At 47.8% G+C, this 22,579-nt stretch overlaps 1 protein-coding gene across 1 annotated transcript in view; it reads left to right on the top strand.

Moving 5' to 3' along the window:
• Positions 1 to 22,579, top strand: part of LOC144134730 (salivary cystatin-L2-like) — a 44,760-nt gene that overhangs the window by 8,701 nt on the left and 13,480 nt on the right. The window contains exon 2 of the mRNA XM_077667574.1: positions 11,652 to 11,861. Coding sequence (XP_077523700.1) covers positions 11,655 to 11,861 — 207 coding nt within the window. The 5' untranslated portion in view covers positions 11,652 to 11,654. The remainder of the gene's footprint in view (positions 1 to 11,651; positions 11,862 to 22,579) is intronic.

Below are 22,579 nucleotides of genomic sequence, written 5' to 3'. Positions count from 1 at the left end.
TCTCTGCTTTCCGTGTAAGTTCAACCAAAGGCTGGGCCTTGGCAGCGTAGTGAGGTATTAAGCCCCGGTAGTACCCAGCCAAACCTAGAAAAGACCTAACCTGCTTCTTAGTTTCCGGTTTAGGTGCCTGTTCCAATTTGGTGACAATTGACTCTACTGGGCGAATCACTCCCTCACCCAACAAATGTCCCAAGAAGACCACGCGGCTCATACCAAGCTCGCATTTTTGAGGTTTTACTGTGAGGCCTGCCTGTCTGATACGCCTGAACAATTCTCGGAGAGTATTCAAGTGCTCCTCCCACGTCCCAAGTGCTCCTCTCACGCAAAGCAAATGGTAATGGATACTGCGGGGTGTTGACAGGCGCACTCGTCGTTAATTCCACGTGGCACTCAATTAAATTAGTATGGCCCGGAACCTCTGAAAAAATGTCGCGGTGAGCCTCCAGCAATCTATCTAGTGCGGCTAACTGCGTCTCATTCAAAGTTTGAGCTCGCTTGATAGCTCCAATCCCAGGACCAGGATTCGCACTGAAGGTTGGCACTGGAGTTTCTGCCTCCACTTCCTCAACGACCACGAACGATGACGCTTGGGGGGCATTCACTGGCTGGCGTTCTTCATAGCGTTTCAACATGTTTATGTGAAACAACTTTTTGCTGGGGCCCACGTCAAGCCAGTAATCGACTTCGTTCTTTTTGCCGGTGACCGCAAAAGGGCCTTTCCAATGCATGATGAGCTTGTTATGAGAAGCGGGTAGAAGGATTAGCGCTCGATCACCAACCTTCAGTTTCCTATTAGAGGCGCGCCTATCGTGGTACATCTTCTGTGACCTCTGCGCCCTCATTAAATTTTGGTGTGCGAGCTGCAGCGTGCCTTCTAGACGCTCCCTCAGATCTAGCACATAACCATACGTTGTCCTGACAGTGTCAGACAGGTTTCCGGCTGTCCAGAGCTCTTTTAGAATGGTAACTGGCCCTCGGACTTGGCGACCGTAGATGAGCTCAAATGGGGAAAACCCCAGGCTAGCTTGCGGTGCTTCTCTGTAGGCGAAGAGCAGTGGAGCAAGATAACGGTCCCATGCCTTGGGGTGTTCTTGGCACAACTTGTGTAGCATGCTCTTCAAGGTCCCATTAAACCGCTCCACAAGCCCGTTGCACATAGGATGGTATGGTGTCGAACTTAAATATTTTATAGCTAGCAAATCGTTCACTTCTCGCATAAGTGCAGATGTGAAACACGAAGCCCGATCACAAAGGACCTCCAGTGGGAACCCAATACGGGAGAACATCTCGAGAAGGCCTTCCGCCACAGTGGCTGAATCGATGGCAGGAAGGGCTACCGCATCGGGATACCTGGTGGTAAAATCCACCAACGTGTGGATGTATCGGTTCCCTCTAGATGAGGTTGGAGTCAAAGGTCCAATGATGTCCACCGCCACCCGCTCAAAAGGTGTGGAAATAATAGGCATACGTCCTAATGGAGCGTTGCCCAGCTTTCCTTTCGGCACAGTCCGCTGACAGGCGTCGCATGACTTCACAAACCTTTTGATGTCGGCTTGTACCCCTGGCCAGTAGAAGTCACCCAGTACTCTCGCCGTAGTTTTCTTTACACCCTGATGACCGGCAAGAGCACTCTCATGCGCCTGCACAAGGACCTGATGGCGCAAGCTCTTCGGAACCACCGCCTGTTCAATCGTTTTGCCAGGGCACACTTGATACGTCCGGAACAATACGCCGTCAACCAGATGGAAGGTGTGGGAGGACTCGGCTTTGCCGGGAAAGGTTGTCCCAAGTTTCTTCCGACACAGGTCTAAGCTAGTGTCCTCTTCTTGTTTCTTGCGGAACGCCAGGCGAGACACGTGGACCGCGCTCTGAGAGAGATCCAAGATAGTCTCCGAAGCTTTCGCCGCCACAGCTGTGCAAGGAGCGTTGGCCTGCGTAGCCGGTGCAGAATTGGTCCCCTGGTCCGCCGAGACTGATGAACAATTATTTGAGTTCTCCAAGAAAGGAACACGTGCACCCGGGACATTGCCAATTAACACGTCGTACAAAGGCGTCGGTAAGCACCTTGCAATAGCCTTGCCCGTAAAGTACGGTGATGTGACGATCACCTCCGCCTCAGGAGCTTCTATGGTGGAACCATCCGCCAAAAGCAATGTCGCTCTTTTCCCAGTATAAGCTGCCTCGGGCACGAGGGCCTGGCGTACGACGATGCTGTTACTTCCAGTGTCCCGTAGCACTGACACTCTTTGTCCAAACACTTCCCCGTGCACCACCGGCATGCTGGCAATCGGTGGAGAGGGTCTGTGAACAGGATCTGCCGCTTGGACATCTAAACGCTCTCTTCCCGGCTGTGAATCAGGGCAAGAACCTTGGGGTGACATGAAACATGCGGATGTCTCCCGGTCACTTGAACTGCAGCGCCGGCATGATTGTAAGTCGTGTCCAGATTTGCGGCAGAATGTGCAATATGGGGCCTTCGGCTTCGAACGGCAATCGGAAGACCTGTGTCCGACCTTCTCGCAGATGAAACATCGAATTTGTGACTTGGGATTAGGAACCGTGATTGTAGGCTTCACTGAACTCTGCTCACTCCGGTCTTTGAAAGTTGCAAGGTTATTCTGTCTCTGAGCCTCCAGGAAATGGTCGGCGGCCTCAACAATCTTTTCAACCTTTTTACAATCCCTTTCTCGTAGAAACAATACTAAACGATTGTGGCAGTTGCTTATAAACTGCTCAGCAACAATCATATCGCGCACCACCTCAAAGGTGCGGCCTTCTCCCCGCATTTCTACCCAGCGGTCAAAGAAACTGAAAAGCCGCGTGGCGTACTGGGAGGCTGTCTCGTCATCGTGAGGCTTGCTCTGCCGAAATCTCTCCCTATAGCCTTCAGCGGTAAAACGAAATCTTCGTAGCAGGGCAAGTTTCGCTTTCTCATAATCCATGGAGTCCTCTGGAGATAGCCGACCAAAGACTCTAAGAGCTTCCCCGCCGAGACAGAGGCTCAAAGCCGTGGCCCACTTCTCCTTCGGCCAGCCTTGCCCTGTGGCGACATGTTCAAAACGCTTCAAATACGCGTCCAAATCATCTCGTGCCTCATTAAACGTTGGTATCAGGCCATGTGGGCTAATGGGAAAAACGGTTGAAGCACTACGCTCCGCACTTTCAGCGTTTGGATTAGGAGGAGGATTTTCTCTTTCTGATATTTTAACTCGAAGCTGTAAATTCTGCGCTTCTCGCTCTAAGTTCTGTGCTTCGAGCTCCAAACGCCGCTTTGTGGCTTCCCGATCCGCAGCTCTCTCCTTTCGTGCCTTGCTCAATTCCCCCTCTAACCACTCGCGCAACTCGCGTCCCTGCAAACCCAGGCGCTCTCCTACCGCGAGAAAATCTGCAGCACTCATTCTGTCTTATGAACTCTGTTAACTGGTAAACGCTGCTCGGCCTGGTCCTGTCGTAGCGGATGCCAAATTTTGTGAGGGGAAAAGGCCCCCAGCAGGTTCGAGCGTCCTCCGAGGTGGGGCCCCGGAGGATCCAGAAAAGTCGTCCCAGACCGTGTACGTCCGTAGATGTAACAAAAATGGTTTACTTAATATAGGAGAGCAGTCACTGATGAGTATGGAGCTGTGCGGCCGAGGGTCGAGGAATGGCTCCGGTGTGAGGTTCCGCGGCCCGTCGCCGGAAAGGCGCCGGGGCCAGGTACCTCCGCAGGGTTGTTCTTCCTGCGGCCGGAAGCCGGGAGCGGAGCCCCAGCACCGGTGGCGCTGACGACGCACCAGAAAGGTGACGGCCGCCCAGGTCTGGGCACCCGGGCACGGCCAGGAAGGCACCCTTTCACGGCAGGGGGTCCCAGCCACGGGACGGCAGGCACGATCCCACAGCAAGGCCGGCAGGATCTCCGGGCAGGCAGCACCTGCCTGTTCCCGGCACGGCGCCCGCACTCCGAGGCAGCGAGCGACAGGCAGGAGACACGAGACAGCAGGCTCCTGGTTGAGCAGAACTGGGCGAGGACGGCTTCCCCAGGCCTGGTCACCCGGGTTCAGGAAGCCGTTCAGCCGTGACCTCGCCTGCTCCGTTGCTCGAGCTCGTCTCCTCGTGCCGTTCGCGCCGCGCCCCGCGTCTCACTTCCTTTTCTTCACCTTGCTTCTCCCGCCTGAGCGAGCGTCAGGCCGCCGCTAGAGCTGAGGGCGCTGGTGGCGCATCACAAGTGCATGACAAGAATTTGCAGATATAAACGCTGAAAACAACACCATGCAATGCTACGACTCAATTGCCGATGCAAAATCTGAAATTTGTAATGCACGAATATTGCCATGCAAAGAGTTCCAACTCTCTACGGTACGCGGAAAAAAGCTGTATTTGAAAGCATTAGTACGGGCAAAAGAAGGTTGGATATTACTATCGTGATGGCTCCTCGTTGCAAATAGTTTTGAAAACGAGATATGCTTGCCCTCTGAAAGGCAATTAGCAGAATGCACTATTTAGTGAAGAACGTTTAAGGACTCCGCTTTCCGGCGGTGAAAAATGAAAGTCGTAGCGGCGGAAAATAAATCTTGCTGCTTTTCGTTGTACAGATTCCATTTGGTCAATTTCACACTGCTTATATGAATTCCTAACATTTGAAGCGTATTCAAGAATAGAGCGTATTGGAGACTTGTACATGAGCAATTTGGTCTCTTTAGGAGCATCCCGTACTGTGCGCCTCAAGTAAGCTACCTTTTTAAGAGCTTCAGCTCTGATGTGAACGTTGTGTTTGTTTTGACCATGTCATATTGTGGGAAAAAATAACGCCGAGATATTTATAATCATGAACCCTTTGCAGTGATGAAAAATCGTAATTAGAAGGCGATAGGCGGTTGCTGAAAGACATAACAACTCTTTTGCTGAAATTAATTTTCATCTGCCACGTATTGTACCAGTCACAGAGCATACCAAAATACTTATTCAGAAGGAAGTGATTGTTGACAGAGTTAATAGTGTGGTACAATACACAATCATCGACGTATGGACGGATGTTTGAGGCTATACTGTCTGGCAAATGATTAATATAGAGTAAAAATATCAAAGGGCGAAGGACAGAGCCCTGGGGAACATCTGAGGTTATATCAGCTAATGAAGAATCGACGCAATTGAAGCGAACAAACGGGGAGCGGTGCGGGAGAAAATCGGCATTCCAATCAACGAGTGGAGAGTTATTGAGACTGACTTTTCGTTTGCATAAATGTTTAGAGTGAAGGACCGTGTCAAAATCTTTTGAGAAATCGATGAATATGGCGTCGATTTGGTTACCGCCATCGATGCTGAGAAGAATGTAATGTGCGAATTCGTTTAACTGAGTCACTGTACTAAATCCCTTTCGAAACCCGTGCTGGGCCCTTGATAAAATATTAGTTGCTTCGATAAATTCCATAATTTGTTTACAAATAATCTGCTCTAGTTTCTTACATGAATGGGCAGTCAAAGAGATCGGCCTATAGATAGAAAGAAGTTGTTTGTTGCCGGATTTATAGAGCGGGAGTACATTGGCAAGTTTCTATGAAGAAGGTACGACGCCGGCAGAAGGATTTTTGAAAATTAATTTTGAGATATCGACATGACCAAAGAGAATAACGTGCAAGGAAGGAAGGTGTTTGGGATACTGTCCAGTCGAGCGCATTTTTTTTAGTCAAGGTGCAAGATAAGATTTAAAACGCCCTGAGTGCTAACCGTGATATCAGAGATAGAACGATCATAATTAGGAAGACTGAAAGGTAGAATAATGTTATTATCACGTGGAAAGACAGAATGAAAGTAAACAATAAATGCATCAGATATTTGAGCAGGGTAAATGAAAATTTCTCCATTGATAACCATTGAGGTGGATGAAGTGCTGGAGGGTAAAACAGAGCGCTAAATTTACGAGGGTTGTCTCTAAGCAGCTCTTGGAGCTGAAAGCGAAAATAGAAATCTTTATACGATTGCATTTTATTACGAAGTTCATTTTTCGCAGCTTGAAATCGAGCAACAGCATTAGGGTTATTGTTACGTGTCATGCGGCTCAGCCCAGACACACGACGTGACATCTGCAAACATCGCAATTAATCCAAGGGAGAGTAAGATTTCTTTTCTTTGTTTTGATGGGAACCAACATTTTAATGCACAGTCTAACAATCTCTTCAAAATATTCAACAAGATCATAAACATCGCCGTCACAGCTGAGCGCGTAGGATTCGAAGCACTCGGTCAATTTGTCGATTACGGCGTTATCGTCAGCATGATTGAAATCCAGAAATGACGTGAACTGGCACTGAGGGTTACTAGTGAAGCGGGAGAGGGTAAGGAGAACTGCTTCATTGTCGGCAATATCGACAACCGTACACTGAGAGCCGGTCTCTATCAGATTGGGGCTTAGGAAGATTAGGTCTAGCAGCGAATTTAGTATGGTAGGAAACGTAACTATTTGTGTGAGTCCAAGAGATAGCGAGAGATAAAGCAACTCTTTTGCTATAAAAGCATCACGGCCAGAATAACACAATGATGGCCAGTGAATACCAGCCACGTTAAAATCACCCATGAAGATGACGTTTGGTACTAAAAGACTATGTAGGAACTGGCCAACGGAGTGCAGAAACATCAACAGAGGTTCCGGGGCGTCGGTAAAAAATCGCCGATAAAAACAGTCTTGTTTTTTTTAAATATAGCTTGCACCAAACTGACTCAGTGTTGCAAGGAGCGGGTAGGATGGAAAATCTAAGATATTAACGAACAAGTAAAGCTACACCATCGCCTTTGCCGTCATGCCTGTCGGCACGGATAGCAAGGTAACCAGATGGGGTAAATTCAGTCAAATATGGCAGGGTGAAGCCAGGTTTCAGTGATGCGAAAAATGTGAGGGTCATGGGAGGACACAAGCGCGAGAAGATCGGTGAGCTTGTTTGAGATGCTTCTTGCGTTAAGAATTAAGACAACGAGACTGGTTGGAGAGCTAGGTAACTGTCAACGTAGTGACGAATGAAGCTCGGTAGGTTCGCTTGCTTCGTGAACGGGTAACGAAGGAGACTAAGTAGATGCTGTACCCACGTGACTAGGAAGCTCAGAATATTCGGACACATCGTGAGGGGGGTCCCGTTTCAAGCCACTCGAGGTGTCATCCCATGTGTACCTGACACCATCTAAAGCGTCACTTTGGACCACCGTCACGAAGCGAGTAAATAAAAGTGAACTTTATAGTTCTTTTTTGACTATGGAACACACATAGTGATTGTCACTGTGGCGTTTAACTGAGTAGCAAAGGTACGCCACGTCGGTGCAGATGCAGACCAGAACTTTGCAGCGCTCTCCCGTGCCCGAAAAGCCTGATTGCTTGGAATAAGTTAGGCACGCAGATGACAAATATCGCGACGTGGCTGCTAAAACCTTCTGCCGAAAACTTTAATTTTGTGATTTCAGGCGTCTTTCAATTCTACTTTAAGAGCGCAGCGCCTCTGACTTCGTCACGTAACGTGGGAAGCTGGCCAGCCGTTGTGTTGAAAGATCTTGAAGTGCTGGAACCTGGAAGTCTAGCACTAGTAATACTCTTCGAGCGGATAACTATTGCAGAACCTGTAGCAATGGGCAAATGGCGTTAACCAGAGTCCAAAGGATCATGATGGCTTGGCGATCTGTTGAACATGATGATGAGAGCTTGGCCCGAGGAGGCTCAACTCGACGTAAGGCGGAAGCACTGGCCAACCACCTGCAGAGGATAAGGTCTGAACATCCTGGGTGATATTGCGCTGACTGGACACACGTGGACGCCGTGGCATACGAGCGGGTAGCGAATTAGGTTCCACGGCTGCGTCTGTGTGGTTCCTTTTGCCAGTAGACTTTGTTAAATTCTTTTTCCGGTGAGAAGGCCTTTTCCGAGCAGTCGCGGAAGCTTCGCGGTGCTTAGAGTTGTCCCGAAGAATTTGCATGAGGATGACGCGCTCGTCTTTTATGCGCAGGAAATCCTTAGATGAGGCGCCATCACGCCGTTGACATTGAAAAATTTATGTACGTGTGCATTAGATGACTCAACGCTGTGAGCTCCGGCAGAAGGAAAGCACAAACTCATGACGGCAATGGCCTACCTTCACGTGTGACAAACGGCTGTCAGCTTGGAATAGAATCTTCGCACAGAGCGAGAATTGCCCAGACGTGATACACGTAGAATTACGGGGCCTTCGCTTGCCGGGCTCACGAGAATGGGCAAATCATTTTCTGTGATAACCTCATCGATGTCATCAATTAGACCGAAAGTGGACTCAGCCTCGCCTATAGGCATAAGAATACGTGCTAATAAACCGCCGAGTTCAGTTATGGACCGCAGTGATTCGAGTGCAGACGCATGGTGTGCGTCAACGGCAACAATGTTCTTCCGCGCTTTCACCCGAACGTCTGATTTCGTTTGGCGGGAGGGCTTCGAGCTCTACAGAGACGACTTGCCTGTTAAGCTGCCTCATGTTGTCGACTGGCAGCACAGCAAGGACGAGGCTGGTGTGTGCCGGTGTGTGGCTATTTCTTTTTAGTGTGGACTCACTCAATGACGATCTGGCACTTAGAAGTCTTCTCTTGGTCTTCCGGGTTAGATACATCTCAAAGCTATCTTCACTGCAGGGCTCGCTCAAGTACGCGATGGTGTCTTGGCTTTTGGGGTCGCTCGCTTCCTCGACAAGCTGGAGAAGGAAGCCGCCAGCCTCTTTCTATGCCCAGCATGGCCCAGATCTATCGCCGTGTGACGGGGGACGGCGTTACCGCAGTATGCTCACAATCTGACAGAAAAAACCTCGGAAACAGATAGCATTCCACAAGGACGCACTCCGTTGTCTTACCTCGGCAGCGAAGAGGAGTTCTACAGTATTAACGAGAAGGTTGCAGCGGTCGTATGTAGGCTCAACAGGAGGTACAAGCTTAAGGTGGTGCAGGCTTAGACGTCTACACCCAGCCGTGGGGAACAGATTGTTGAAACGTTTAATGAAGACGTGGAATCAGCAATGAATAAACTAAAATCACAGTACTCTGTACTGATGAGCAACTTCAGTACGATGGTAGGCAAAAAGCAGGCTGGCGACTAGGTGTTGGGCAGCTATGTAATATGTTCTAGGAATAGCAGGGGAGAGTTATTAGTAGAATTCAACGCTAAATATAATTTACGGATCATGAATACCTTCCTTGGAAAACAACAGAATGAGAATCGGACGTAGAAGAGCCGAATGATGAGACTACAAATGCAATAGACCTATACTTCGCGCTTACTCTGGCATTGCGCAGAACCTGGATGTCGTCGGAGAGGTGCGTTGTAGCGACCGCTGGATAGTAGATCTCGAAATGGCCCACATTTCAAGAGGAAACGAAAAAAACTAGTGAAACGAAAGCCCATTCAAGAGTTAGCGGTTAGACGGAAATAGAGGAGTTGAGGATTTCACTGCATAACAGACATTCGGCTTCCACTGAGGAAGACGATCTTAATATGCAAACAGTGAACGATAAACTCACTGCTATCATTGCGGAGTGCGCCATAGAAGTACGCGATACGATGGTTCGACAGGATAGAAGCAAGCTATCTTAGGAGACGAAAGATCTGATTACGCAACGCCAAAGTAATTGGGTGTCTAACCATGCACATAGAACAGATCTAGCAGAGCTATCAAAATTTAAAAAAGCGCCAGGTAGCCAAAATAAAGAAGTCTATTATGTACAGAATCAAGCATCCAAGAACGAAGGCAAACTCAAAGCGGTGTATAGAAAATCAGGCATGAGTAAAAAGCAGATAGATGCGTTAAGAGGCATGAAGGTGAATGTCAATAGCAATATGGATGAGATAGTTAAAGTAGCCAAACGGTTCTACACACATCTATAGAGTAACCAATGTACTGAAACCCCTAATGAGAGACAGCAGCGAACATTAATTCGTCATCCCACCAGTAACAAGAGAGGAAGTAAAGAAAGCCTTTGCAGTAACGCAAAGGAGAAAAGCAGCTTGTGTGGATCAGGTAACAGCAGATCTGTTGAAGTGCGGATGAAGTATTGTGCTAGAAAAACTAGCTACCCTGTATACGTAATGTCTGATGACCTCGAGCGTACCAGAAGGTTGCAAAGATGCTAAGAGTATCTTAATTCGTAAGAAAGGAGACACCAAGGACTCGAAAAATTAGAGACCGATCAGCTTACTGTCCGTTGCCTACAAGGCATTCACTAAGGTAATAACTAATAGATTTATGGCAATCTTTAACTTCAATGAACCGAATGACAAGGCAGTCTTTCGTAAAGGCTATTACACTAAAGATCATATTCACACCATCAATTAGGATATGGATGAATGCGCGGAATATAACCAAAACACACAGAGAGACGTCATTGATTACGAGAAAGCATTTGACTCAGTAGAAACCTCAGCAATCATGCAAGATTGCGGAATCTGGGTGTAGAAAAGCCTATGGGAAAATAGTGGAAGGCACCTATAGCAAATGCGCTGCAGCTACCGCAGTCCTCCGTAAAGCCAGTAATAAATTTGCAGTAATGAAGGGCGTGAGGCAGACACGATCTCGCCAATGCTAATCACCGCTTCTTTACAGGCGGTATTCAGAGGCCTAAACTGTGCACCGTTGGGAATAAGAGCTAATGAAAAATACCTAAATAATCTTCGATTCGGCGATGAAACTGTCTTGCCGAGTCTCTCAGGAGATGAACTGCAGAGCATGAGCAATTAGTTAGGCTGGCAGAGGAGAGCGCCGGGTCTTAAAAATTAGCATACAGAAAACCAAAGTAATGTTTAACAGTCGTCGTTGAGTAAAGGTACTGCGCAAAATAATACAAACATGAACGAGAAGGGCACAAGAAGGCAGAAGGGCCCTTCTCGTCCATGTTTGTATTATTTTGCGCAGTACCTGTACTCAACGATGTACTACCGACTCTCCCAGCAACATGCACTCCTGAAATGCGTTTAACAGTCTAGCAAGAGAACAGCCCTTCACAATCGGCAGTGCTGGAAGTGGTAAAGGAATACACTTATCCGCATCATGAGATGGAAATAACTAGAAGAATATGAATGGAGTTGACTGCATATGGCAGGCTTTCTCAGAACATGAATATCAGTTTACCAATGTCCGCGAAGAGAAAACTATGCACTTATATCTTTCCGGTACTCAGCCATGGGGCAGAAACGGGGAGGTTAAAGGAAAGGATTCAGGTTAAGGTAGAACAACGCATTGAGCTAGGGAAAGAAGAATAATGGGTGTAACATTAAGAGACCGGAAGCAGGCCGAGTGGCTGAGAGAACAATGCGAATTAATGACATCCTAGTCGAAATAAAGAGAAAGAAATGGGCTTGGGCACAGCATGTAATGTGAGGGCGAGATAACCGCTGGCTCTTAAGCGTAAAGGAGTGGATTACAAGAGAAGGCAAGCGTAGCAGGGTGCGGCAGAATGTTAGATGTGCGGAGGAGATTAGGAATTTTGCGGGCAAATGAAGGGCGCAGCTGGTAAAAAAAGCTTTAATTTGAGAGGCAGGGCGGAAGTCTTTGCCCTGCAGGGGTCGTAGTCAGGCTGATGGTGATGATTTTCTGACTGCGTGCCTTAAACTAAGTTACCCACTGCTTCTTTCTTGAAATCGCCCTGCTTCTCTAAAGTGTCTGATGTCTCATATAAATTTCTTACAGGAAATGTGCAACGGAGCACTTTTGTTAATCGCTGTTTACGCCATTGGGGCAGAGGCTCGTGATATAGGAATCCTTGGTGGCTATAATACGGTCAATCCTTATAGTGATCCCAAATACTACGAAATGGCAATGTTTGCTCTTCGTGAACAACCCCAAAGTGTCGACGGCACATATGTCACCGTGCTCAGGTTGACAGACGTTCAAGTGCAGGTATGTGCTCCCAACAATTTACAAATCGTAGAAGAACGGCAGATTGGGCGAGTTGGATATGCTCCATAATATTAAAACAGCGCTAAGCAACAAGGATGAAGGAAACATACACAAAGGCGCCTTTGTGCGTGTTCCCTTCGTTCTTCATCCTTGTTGCTTAGCGCTGTTTTAATATTATGAAATTTACAAATCTTTGTTTCCCTAATACTACATGTATAGACGCTGTGTGCGTATTGTAATCTTTCTGAACGGATGTCGCATGAATACTGGAAACACTAAAAAAAAGATTAAGCATGTTTCGCGAATGCGAAATCAAATGGAGAGTGTTATATAAGTTGTTTCCTCCTATGCTTTCGACAAATTCGAATATCAACGGGTACACCATGAAACGGTGATTCGTTTGGTACCACCAGCATCCCTCTGTGACCCCTGCTTCACCCGCCACGGGCCTCCGACGGTCGCCTCCTTTACTTTTTGAGAACCAAAGGTCCTCGGTTCAAATCCCTCGCACAAACGACACTTAAACTCGACTAACAACCTTGTGCGCCTGATTTTGACGCTTCGTTTGCTAGCATTTCGAACCCACTACACCAAACGGGTGGACAAGAAGTTTGTCACCAATGGCGACCCCACGTTGGAACAATCTCGGCACAAACTCAGGCGGTACGTATTTACCGAAACTCCAGCGCAGGGGGTGAACCAGCCGCTGTGGCGGGCTTACTGTTGCGCACACGCCGTCACGTGATGGGGGGTCACATTTTGCTGACTTGAGATTTCCGGCCGCCATCTTGAATTCTCGGACGGACATGAAACCTTCGAATGCAAGTGCTAAGAGCTAACAGTATTAAAACTCGTTATTGGCACAATCCGAACGGTTTCCTTATAAAACTGTGCTGTCGTGAATTGTATGTTCACAAGAAATGGTGTCAATGTTGTAACTGTGCGTGGCTGCCGCTATTGGATGGCCTAATCATAAATGTTCATACTTGATCCAGTCGATCAAAACTTAACTCAATGAATTCAATCCCAATTTAAGTACAAAGAATCCATAGCGAACCGCTGCACATCTCTCGTAACGCTCGATCAGTCAGCGTAGCGAACTGCTCTTTGTCCGGCGTTCGGAGTGCCCTTGAACGCTCCCCACGCCGTCCAAAGCACCCTCCCACCGCGGCACCTATGACAGGCGCCGGCGCTCTAGCTCTGGCGAAGAACTTTGGTTTCAGGCGGGCCGGGAAGGCACTTAACTGATTTCTTCGGAAGACCACGGCGCGAACGTCCAAACGCCTCCGCTTCGGGAAGCTCCGCGGTAAGCACGGCCAGAAGGTCATCTGAAGCAGGGAAGGGGAGAAACTGGAGACGTATTGAAAATGGCAAAGAGAAAAAAACACTAATGGACGTTTTTGCCAGCTCTAAACGCATAGACGTGTCACACGCAAGTGAAGAGAATAAAGCAGACTTTAACTAAACTTTAACCCTCTTTCACGAGCAGTGGGCCAGCAAAAACCACTTCGACGACATCTAAAGGCTCCGCATGACAAGTTCTGTCGGGTGGGAGTTGCCCGTCTCCATTTCTACGCAGGAGAGACTCAGCTGCCGGCACAAAACACAGGAGCGCACAACAGTTTTTACCAATTGCCGGGCGCGCATTATCCAAAGCCTTTTGCGAAGCTGCACGTGCGTGTTCCGCACTCCTGCACGCGACAGCTTCCAATGAGCCTCATGAACTAACAAGACGGTGTATCTATCCTGTTTTGGCAGGACGATGGGGTGCCGCTCGTCGAGTTCCTTGTGCGCTGAAAAGAGGTGACTGCGCATCCGCAACAACGCGCCGTCATCTCTCCGTAAAAGTTTTTGTGGGTTCAGTCACGTGGGGCCTTATCTCCTTTGGCTACGCACTGCAGCTGGGTAGAGAATTCTGATTTCTGTGCCTGCTTTAGCCAGTAAGTCTGTGCACGTTGCAGTCGAAGAGCCTTTACGCGTCCCGATTGCCTTTCTTTTGTTTTCAATCTTTTATGAATCGCAGAATCCAACCTGTCCCCTGGTGTACCTTAGTTACGGAGCTGTTTAGATCCAATCCCAGGAGTTCGCTTTATTCTCCGCAGATGGTGTTCGGAGCTTTTACTTCCCTTCGTTGTTCAAGCTGGTTAGGCGTGAAGCACCTCTGTATTCTTTAGTGTCGCCAGGCATCTGCTCTTCGTGTAATCCATGACGGTGCGTTCCACCACAGGTCACTGCCAATTAGGTGATCTGCGGTAAGCCCCTGGTGATCATGTCGGAAGGGTTAATTTTGCCACCTAGTTCCCCAAAGAGCGTCAAAACAGGCTCAACTCGTTCATCTGCAACATTCGCACTCAAAACGAGTGCATGAGCGCAAGACGCTTCCTGAGGGGAAAATGAAGTATGGCCTTGCACTGCCCATCCAAACACTGCTTCGGGCGCCAGTTGCCCAGGGTCCAATTTTTCCACCTTGCTAATTAGAAATTACCAGAATGATCTGTACCGACGAAGACGTCAATCAGGGCAGTGTTGGCGTGTTCAAACTCGTCACCTGGTAACAATGAGAGCTCGCGCAGAGGCTTCCTGATCTGCTGGTCAGTTTACCTACTATACGACTTGGCCGCATATAGTAGGTGTCTCCAAGGCCTCAAATTTATATTCTATTTTTGGGTCATCCTTACCGGATATACACACTTCTACGCGTCGGAATGTTCGCTGCTTCTGTACTCCCCAAAAAACTCCAATAGTTACTATTTCGGTTCCTAGCAGGCGGCAACCTAGCCGTCATGAGCAATCGTTGAAAATAAAGCCCCTTTTGCTTCCGCTGTCAAATATTATTCGAGACATTCCTTTTACCTTAGTCCCTTTGTTCCAAGCGGTCACCGTCGGCATTAGCACACTTTGTTTGGCGCGATTATCCTCATCTCCTTAGGCATGCAGGGTTACTTTTCTATCACTTTCGGGAGATCCCTGCTCTTTTGATTAGTTATTAATGAAGGTGGGATCACACATAGAGGTTGCATACCTTCGTCTGCATTTTTTACCGTCCAATCCTATTCTTCAATTCTTGGCTTGATGGCCTTGCATGGTGAAGCGAAAGCACTTGCCTTTTGACATTAAAATTGCTTTCTTCTCTTTTATACTCAAACTTGAATTACTTTCTCCCCTCTGTTATTGCTTGATCCGCAGTTTGGGCAAAAGATTTTTGATGCTGAGCAATGCAAAACTACGGCCGATTAGGTTCGAATGCTTTCTCTTGATTTCTTCAAACAAACTACAACTTTCATCACTCCGGACGCTAAGTACAATTTCAAGGTGATAGCATTTGAGTTTTCTTCAGCACCGCCTGCATTTCAGTGATCAATGTATATGTTCTCGGCAGGTCTGAAGTGGCAAACTTGTCTAGTGGACCTAGATGACGCTCGAATCTTCGCATCGAGCTTCGGCGAAAACCTCGAGAGGCTGAAGGCTGTACACCATGCAATCAAGTGTCCTGGTCTTACCCTGAAGCATAAAAAACGTCGCTTCGTCTAACAGATGCCGCTGTTTCTCGGTGAAATAAGCAGAAAAGATGGCATCAGCCTCAGCACATAAAAGAGAATTGCTGTTGCTTAGGTCCCGTAGCCCCACAATAAGAAGGCCTTCCGCAGATTTCAGGGGCTGTGTGCGCATTACAGACGGTTGGTTAAGAATCTTTCATTTATCGGCGAACCTCCGACGTAGCTGATAAAGGCACACGTTTCATTCAAATCAGTAGGCACGGAAACGGAAGCGTTCACGAAACTTCAGCCCCATCTACTCTCAGCTCTGATACTAAGGGACCTTGACGAAGATGCACAGACCAAACTTTAAGCTGACACGAGCTGCATGTGCCTAGCTGCCGCCCTCGTGAAAAATGATAGCCTGGAACAAATAATCGGATACCCCAGCCGTTGCATGTCAATGGCTGTGGCTAGTTATTCCACGACGGAGAAGGAATGCCTCACGGTTATTATGGCGACAACGCCGCTACGCCCGCACCTGTGCACCGGCACCGCTTTATATCGCGCAACGCGAGGAAAAGACCTGACCGCGAGGCCACCAGAACATGCCAGCTGCTTAGCTCCAGCGCCAGCCACAATAATACTCTATGAGACATCGCACACCTACTCAGCCTTCAGTTACTATACCCGCTCAGCTACCTACGTCACTGGCTGCTCCACCTGTATGCACGGATATCCAAGATAGTCGGCGATTCACAGTCATTTTTATAACTAAGAAACATAGCTGAAAAACAAAGATTTCCAACTAGTGGTGGTTCGAACGAGCCATACAATAACCTGGTTAGTCTCGAGGAAGTCGATAAAGTACTATCAGCCGGTAAACAGACAGCACCCGGCATGATATACATTACGAGATGTATCACACCTCTGCGAAGCCTCAGTAGAAGCACTTTTACAATTCTTGAACAAAATTTTGAAACTGGAAAAATTACCACAGGTTTGAAAAAAAACAATTATTTTGCCATTCCTGAGCTGTAAAGGCATCCATCTCCGTTGTTGGCTACAGACCCATAGCACTTACAACATGCATCGCCAAATGTTTCGAAAATGTACTGAATATCAGTAAATGTTTATCCTCAAAACCCGTGAAATTCTTGACATTTACTAATGTGGGTTTAAAAACGCATGCTCAACAACTGACCATCTCGTCCGCCTTGAAAACACTAAGAAAAGCCTTCATACACAAGCAACATTGTCAACCGGTATTTTCTGACGTGGAAAAGGCTTACGAGACGACCTGGAGGTTTGGCATCGTGCGCGACTCAGCAGACCTAGGTGTCCAAGGAAGTATCCTTAACTGCCTGAAAGATTTCCTGTCTGAACGCTCAATTCGTGTACGCCTGGACTCAAAACTTTCCAAAAATTTGGTTCAGGAGGATGGGGTGCCGCAGGGGCGTATAAGTACCACGCTCTTTAGAGTGAAATTTATTTACATAGCGAAAATAATTCGAAAGTCCTTCATGTATTCCATATATGTTGACGACACTCAAATAACATGCAAAACCTCCAGCCTGTCAACATGCGAACGACCGATACAACTGAATTTAAACAAACTAGCGACTTGGGCAGATGGAAAAGGGTTTGTCTTCTCGCCACAAAAAACAGTCGCACTTATTTTCTTCCTCAACACAGGCCTGCACAACGACCCCGCCCTACATCCAAATTAAGCCATGATACCAATAAAATAAGACCATAAACCTTTAGGCACAACATTCGATAAAAACTATCATTCCTGCCCCATATAAACTCACTTAAAAAGAAAGCATCCATATCTATAAACATAATGAATGTGCTTTCGAAGAAGCAATTGGGGTCTGACAGAACGTGTCTTCTGCACATCTATCGCTCTTTGATATGTTCCTCCTTAGCTTATGGGTGCATTGCGTACGGTTTAGCCAGACCGTAGTAACTAAAAAGTCTGGATCCAGTACACATCTTGGCCCTACGCCTGTCGTGTGGTGCATACAGGACATCTCCGACAGTCCACCTCTATGCAGAAACAAGTGGACCCTCACTTGAAATCAGAACTGCTTAAACTTGTGCATATCTCTTTAAAGTAAGATATCTACCAAATCATATCTGCTTTCCACTCGTAACAAAACGCCCTTCTGCAATAATATTCACCAACAGACTGAAGCTACCAGACTACCGATATTGCGACTCTATAATATTTTCCAGGATCTCAATATACATGACACTTTACCTGGGATTGTCCAAAGAGCAGACACACTACCTCCTTCGTACTAATTTCCTATAATCTGCTATTTCACTCTTATACTGTTCCGAAAAAACCACACTTCGCATCTACATATCATAAAATAATATCTCGCTATTGAGGAAAAAAATGGCGCTATCGCAGATTTTTTTATTGACGGTTCGAAACCAGATGGTTACGTTCTCAGCAAAATAGTATGAGAGAACTGGGAGGAATCAGTACAACTTCCACCGTGTGCATTCATTTTTTCTCCCGAAAGTTGCGCCATTTGTTTAGCTGTAGAAAAAATAATGAACGAGAACTTCAGGACGAGTATTATTTACTCAGAGTTCATTAGTGTACTTACTGGTCTTGACTCTAAAAATGCAATCACTCTACTACCTGGTGACATCATACACACCACAATAACAGTCACAACTCAAGGTTAACTCTCCTTCGAGTCACGTCGGAATAAAAGGCAACGAGAGAGCAGACTTGCGCTTTGTTCAAGCTCGTGGCAAGGAAATATGGAAAGTAAATATACCTTTTAAAGATTGAATGCACATAGTAGAACATAAAGAAAAATGGCAACCGTCTCAGAAAAAGGAAATAAATATCAAACTATACTTGGTAAAGCTGGTTCTATCTGAATGAAAGCCTATTTTGCATCATGAACGTTTCAAATAACTGATTCTGTGCCGTCTCCGAATCGGCACCACCCACCTAACGCACCACTTCCTGCTAAGAAAACAAGCCAAACCTGCTTGCGAAGAATGCGGAGAAGAGCTTACACTTAACTTCATTTATTCTACTTCATTAAACTGGAGAACATAAAAAGTACTTTATCCAATTTTATAATGCATACATTCCTTTTAATCCCGCCGTGGTTTTATGATATAATGCAATTGTTGACATGTCTTGCGTTGTAAACTTTTTCAGAGAAGCGGGATTTTCAAAGATACTCTAAATTCTGACATACTGTTCTGCTAATATTTTGGTAGACCTCAGTCACTTTCTCATTCCTCGGAAGAAGGCGGAGGTCTTTATTTGGTTCGCTGGGAGCCGCAGAGATCATTGCCCAGCCAAGGATAACTGCTGATGTCACCCAACCCTTTTTAAAGCTTCTACTAATAACCATCTTTAAAATTTGGTTTCTATGTGATGAATATGTAGTACTAACGCTTTAAATCCTCTATACCACCTGTGACTTTTCACAGTTCTACAAATTTCAACAAAAAACTTTTTTCATTTGCCTTGTGATTGGAACATGGTAGCCTTAGCTGCCTACGTGCCATAAAACACAACACAACTCATTGGGTGACCAACCTCTCGCGATCAACCATTATTTAACTACCAGCTGCAACGGTGGCAGCGTGCGAACGTTGCCTCTCCAGTGCGCGGAACGCACAGAGCGTTAAAGAAGCCAAGCCGCGTCTACATGCCCACCACGCCACAGCTTCGCTCTAACAAGGTTCAGCAGCAGTTAAACCGCAGCTAAAGCGCCTCGTCTCAAAGTCTGCGGCGCACATCCATTATGAAGGATTTGAAGCTGTATGGCTGAAGGTTGTGACTATCAAACAAGGAGCGAGGATTTGTGGTCGCTTACGCTGGGACATCTGGAAGAAAAGCAAGCAGAGCCATCCGCAAGAACGGCGTTGCTGCTGATGTGAGACAAGCTAAGCGAGCGAAGAGGGACGTTGTTAACTACTTAGAACTGAACCATATCAAGGCGGCGACTCAAGTCAAGGGAACAAAACGAGGCGCGATGTCTGTGTTTTATACAGCACAGCGCGCAAGAACCCGGTCTCCTTTCGTGCTATTGTATCTGAGAAGAGCACTTGGCCAGAGCCCTTCACAAGCTTCCTGGCAAAACACCTCTCGCAAGTGCCCTCTCGGGCCGTGTTCAAGATCCGCCACTCCATTCCTGTTACAACCTTCCTTTAGGATCATCGTCCCCATGTCGTGCCCAGTTTGTATATCGCCATCCAGGGCGTGCTCTACTCCATCCTCCACGCCAGTCTTCTACTTGACGTTCGTGCGACTGCGGAAGAACAACGAGTAATTCAGCTTCACAACGCCGTCGGGATGATGTTGGTCGCATTCGTTGAATTACTGAGCATTTACTTGTGGGCTACGGTTGTCAGCTTCGAAGATGGCTGCTTCCTTAAAAAAAAGTGCGATTCGCATTGCTCAAGGGTCGCACCGCAGCTGTGTGATTTCCTTTTGGCTGTGTTCGGGACGAAGCTGCAGGACGCACTTTGAGACTGGCGAGGGCTCGCCATCTTCAGATATGCGGACGATTTTCTCATTCTCTGCGAGGAGGCAATCACGAACGAGTCCTAACTCAAGACTTGTCAGAACAGAACTTACCCAGCTAAGCAGCATCCGTTTCCTTGCTCTGGTGTTGAAGTTTAAGGCCAAGCACATATGCTGGAGATTAGAAGCTCCAGCTAGGAACAGTTCTTTTCGTGTGATTCCAGTCACTAAAGAATTGTTAGGCGAGGGGCAGGAACTGTGGCCCAGTCCTCGGCTCTTCAGCGCTCTTGTGAACCCCAAATGCGTCAAACCATCGCCACTCAATCGCCCCAATTCAAGAAGCCGGATTCCGTGCATCGCTCATCTGTGCTATCTCTGAAACGCTACTCCGGAGGCAGGGGCGTAGGCAGGGGGTGGCTTAAGGGGCTTCAGACCCCTTCGAAATTATTTTGTACTGTTATGCACCGCCGACGAAAACAACCACCGGCGCTGGAAATAATGCTGGATTTTGTCTGCAATATCTTTTTCATGCTGGAAAAGACATTTCGGCGCGAACATTGCGAACTCGGGATGGATTTCATGAACATTAACGCCCATTTACCTGGAGTCACATAATGCAAGGAGCCCCATCCGAGCACAAAGTTTCAAGGGCGTTTCGATGAGGAGCAGGGTAGTCGCGGCATCTCGTGTCAGCCGCGGAATCTACGGTGCGGATAGATTTCAATTCCGAAACTTGATGGATAAACTTTTCTCATAAACTTTGTCCTTTTTATAGCGAAGCATATATACCAATGCAAGTAAAAGGCTGTGTTCCTTCTGGACCACAATTGCGTAATTAGGAAAGCGTAAGACTATTCATTAGTCTTTAATGGCCCATTTACATTTGATAGTCGGAGAGGTCAAGCGACCGTTTTCGTCGAAAAGCGACTACCGCAAACGGTCGCTTTGGTCGAAAAACGACATTCGCGGGCAAGGCGCTCGCTGCTCAATTTTGCAGCCTCGCGACTAAGAGTCGCATACCGCTGAGCCAATCTGTGAGCAATCTGAGCTTTCAGCAACAACGCCGCTTGCAGGTGCGCCGAGCCACGAACTAGCTATCTGCTCGTTGGCTACTCTATTCTTCGTTAAACCTAGCCTGTTTCGCATCGATGCCGCAGCTGAGGGCGTTCAGGGACTGACCAGCGCTGTAACTAAGATGCTACTTTCGTCAAAGCTTTATTGAGAACCACATGTTATGATCATTTAAAGATATGCTCGTTTTCCGCCGCGCCTTCTGCAGCAGAAAAAGCAGACGCCAGGCGATCGAGCCGCATTGGGCGCAGCAGCAAAGCGGGTATGAGAAAAAATTTGCTTGTATCCAGCAGCTCGATATTGACCAATAACCATCAAAATTGATTTTTTTTAATTTAGACTTTCCAGAGCATGGTGTGAAACCGAACAAACAACATACTAGCACATTATTCTGACGCTAGCGGCCGGCATCAAGGCTGACTGGCAGGTCGCTTGAACGGCCGCGCTGCACATTGCCGCTAATTTTTCCTCTTCGCTCAGGTCGTCGCACTACATATCCAATATCGAGAGACAAGAGCGCTTTCGAGAGCCAAGAGCGAGCGCAGGAGACGACGCAAAAGCAGACTGTTGCAAATGGGTCGCAAGCCCCAAGGGTAGCGTTGGCCTGGCGGTCTGGGGCACAGCTAGAAACATCCGAAGGTCCTGGCAAAGGATGAGTCGACTGCCAACAGAACAACTTGTTTATTCTAGCATCGCAAAAGAGCAGCCGGTAAGGGCGACCACGTTACTCAACGGAAGGAATCGAAGCCCGTCTTTGGCGTCCGGGGCAGCTGCCTTTATACCCTCGGAGTCGAGGGCAAGAAGGAACGGCTCGGGACGAGGCGCACGAGACGGCGACGCACGGACATGTTGAGACGTGACGTGACGCGTCCGCCAGGCCGGCGCCGGTCAGACCTCCTCGCCTCCCAGTTGGGGAGCTCCTCTCCCCGGCTGCCGCGCTTTCACAAGCGTGGGCACCAACATGCACACACACACACACACACGCACACACGAAGACACGTGGCATTGAAACCTGCCTGAATGCGCTTGGCGGTAGGCGTTGCGGCAGCGCTGAACGGGCCAAAATGACCGCCACTTTGAACGAAGCCCCGGCGTCCGTTGCATCCGCGCCGGCTATACCGCGCGTACTAGGCGAAAGGTAACAGACCGCCCCGCCGGGAGAAGGAGATCCGGATGGTCAGGGGACTCCATCCGCTGTCCGGAGGGATGTCGCTCGATGATGCTCGTAATCGAAATCGGTCGTACCTCGGCGTTGCTTGAGCGCAGCGCACAGAGAAGGCCTCGTTCTCAGGTTCAGGTTCACACAGGACACTGCAAAGTGACTTCGGGAGCGTTGCCATTTTTGTTCTCGTTCCCAGCAAGCGTTAGAACTACGCCGTAACGCAACCGCTCAGTCAGCAAGAACGACACAACCCTCACTAAGCTCTGCCAGGCTCTTTCCCCTTTTATACTACCGCCTAGTTTCTTACAGTAGTCAAGCAGCATTCATAACGCGTCCACAAATGGGAAAATTGCACTAGAAAGCACGTCATCACTTTGAAACACTAAACAAAAGCAATATGATAAAAATCCTGCCTCAGGAAGAAAACATCAGTAACAAACAACTTTGAGGCGGATTCCTACGTTAGGGGCCTCGACTTAAGCCATCGGCGTTACCG

The sequence above is a fragment of the Amblyomma americanum genome, chromosome 5, assembly GCF_052857255.1.
Source record: "Amblyomma americanum isolate KBUSLIRL-KWMA chromosome 5, ASM5285725v1, whole genome shotgun sequence".
Lineage (NCBI taxonomy): Eukaryota > Metazoa > Arthropoda > Arachnida > Ixodida > Ixodidae > Amblyomma > Amblyomma americanum.
The sequence above is the reverse complement of the archived record's forward strand: the minus strand, read 5'-3'. Positions and strand labels throughout refer to the sequence as shown.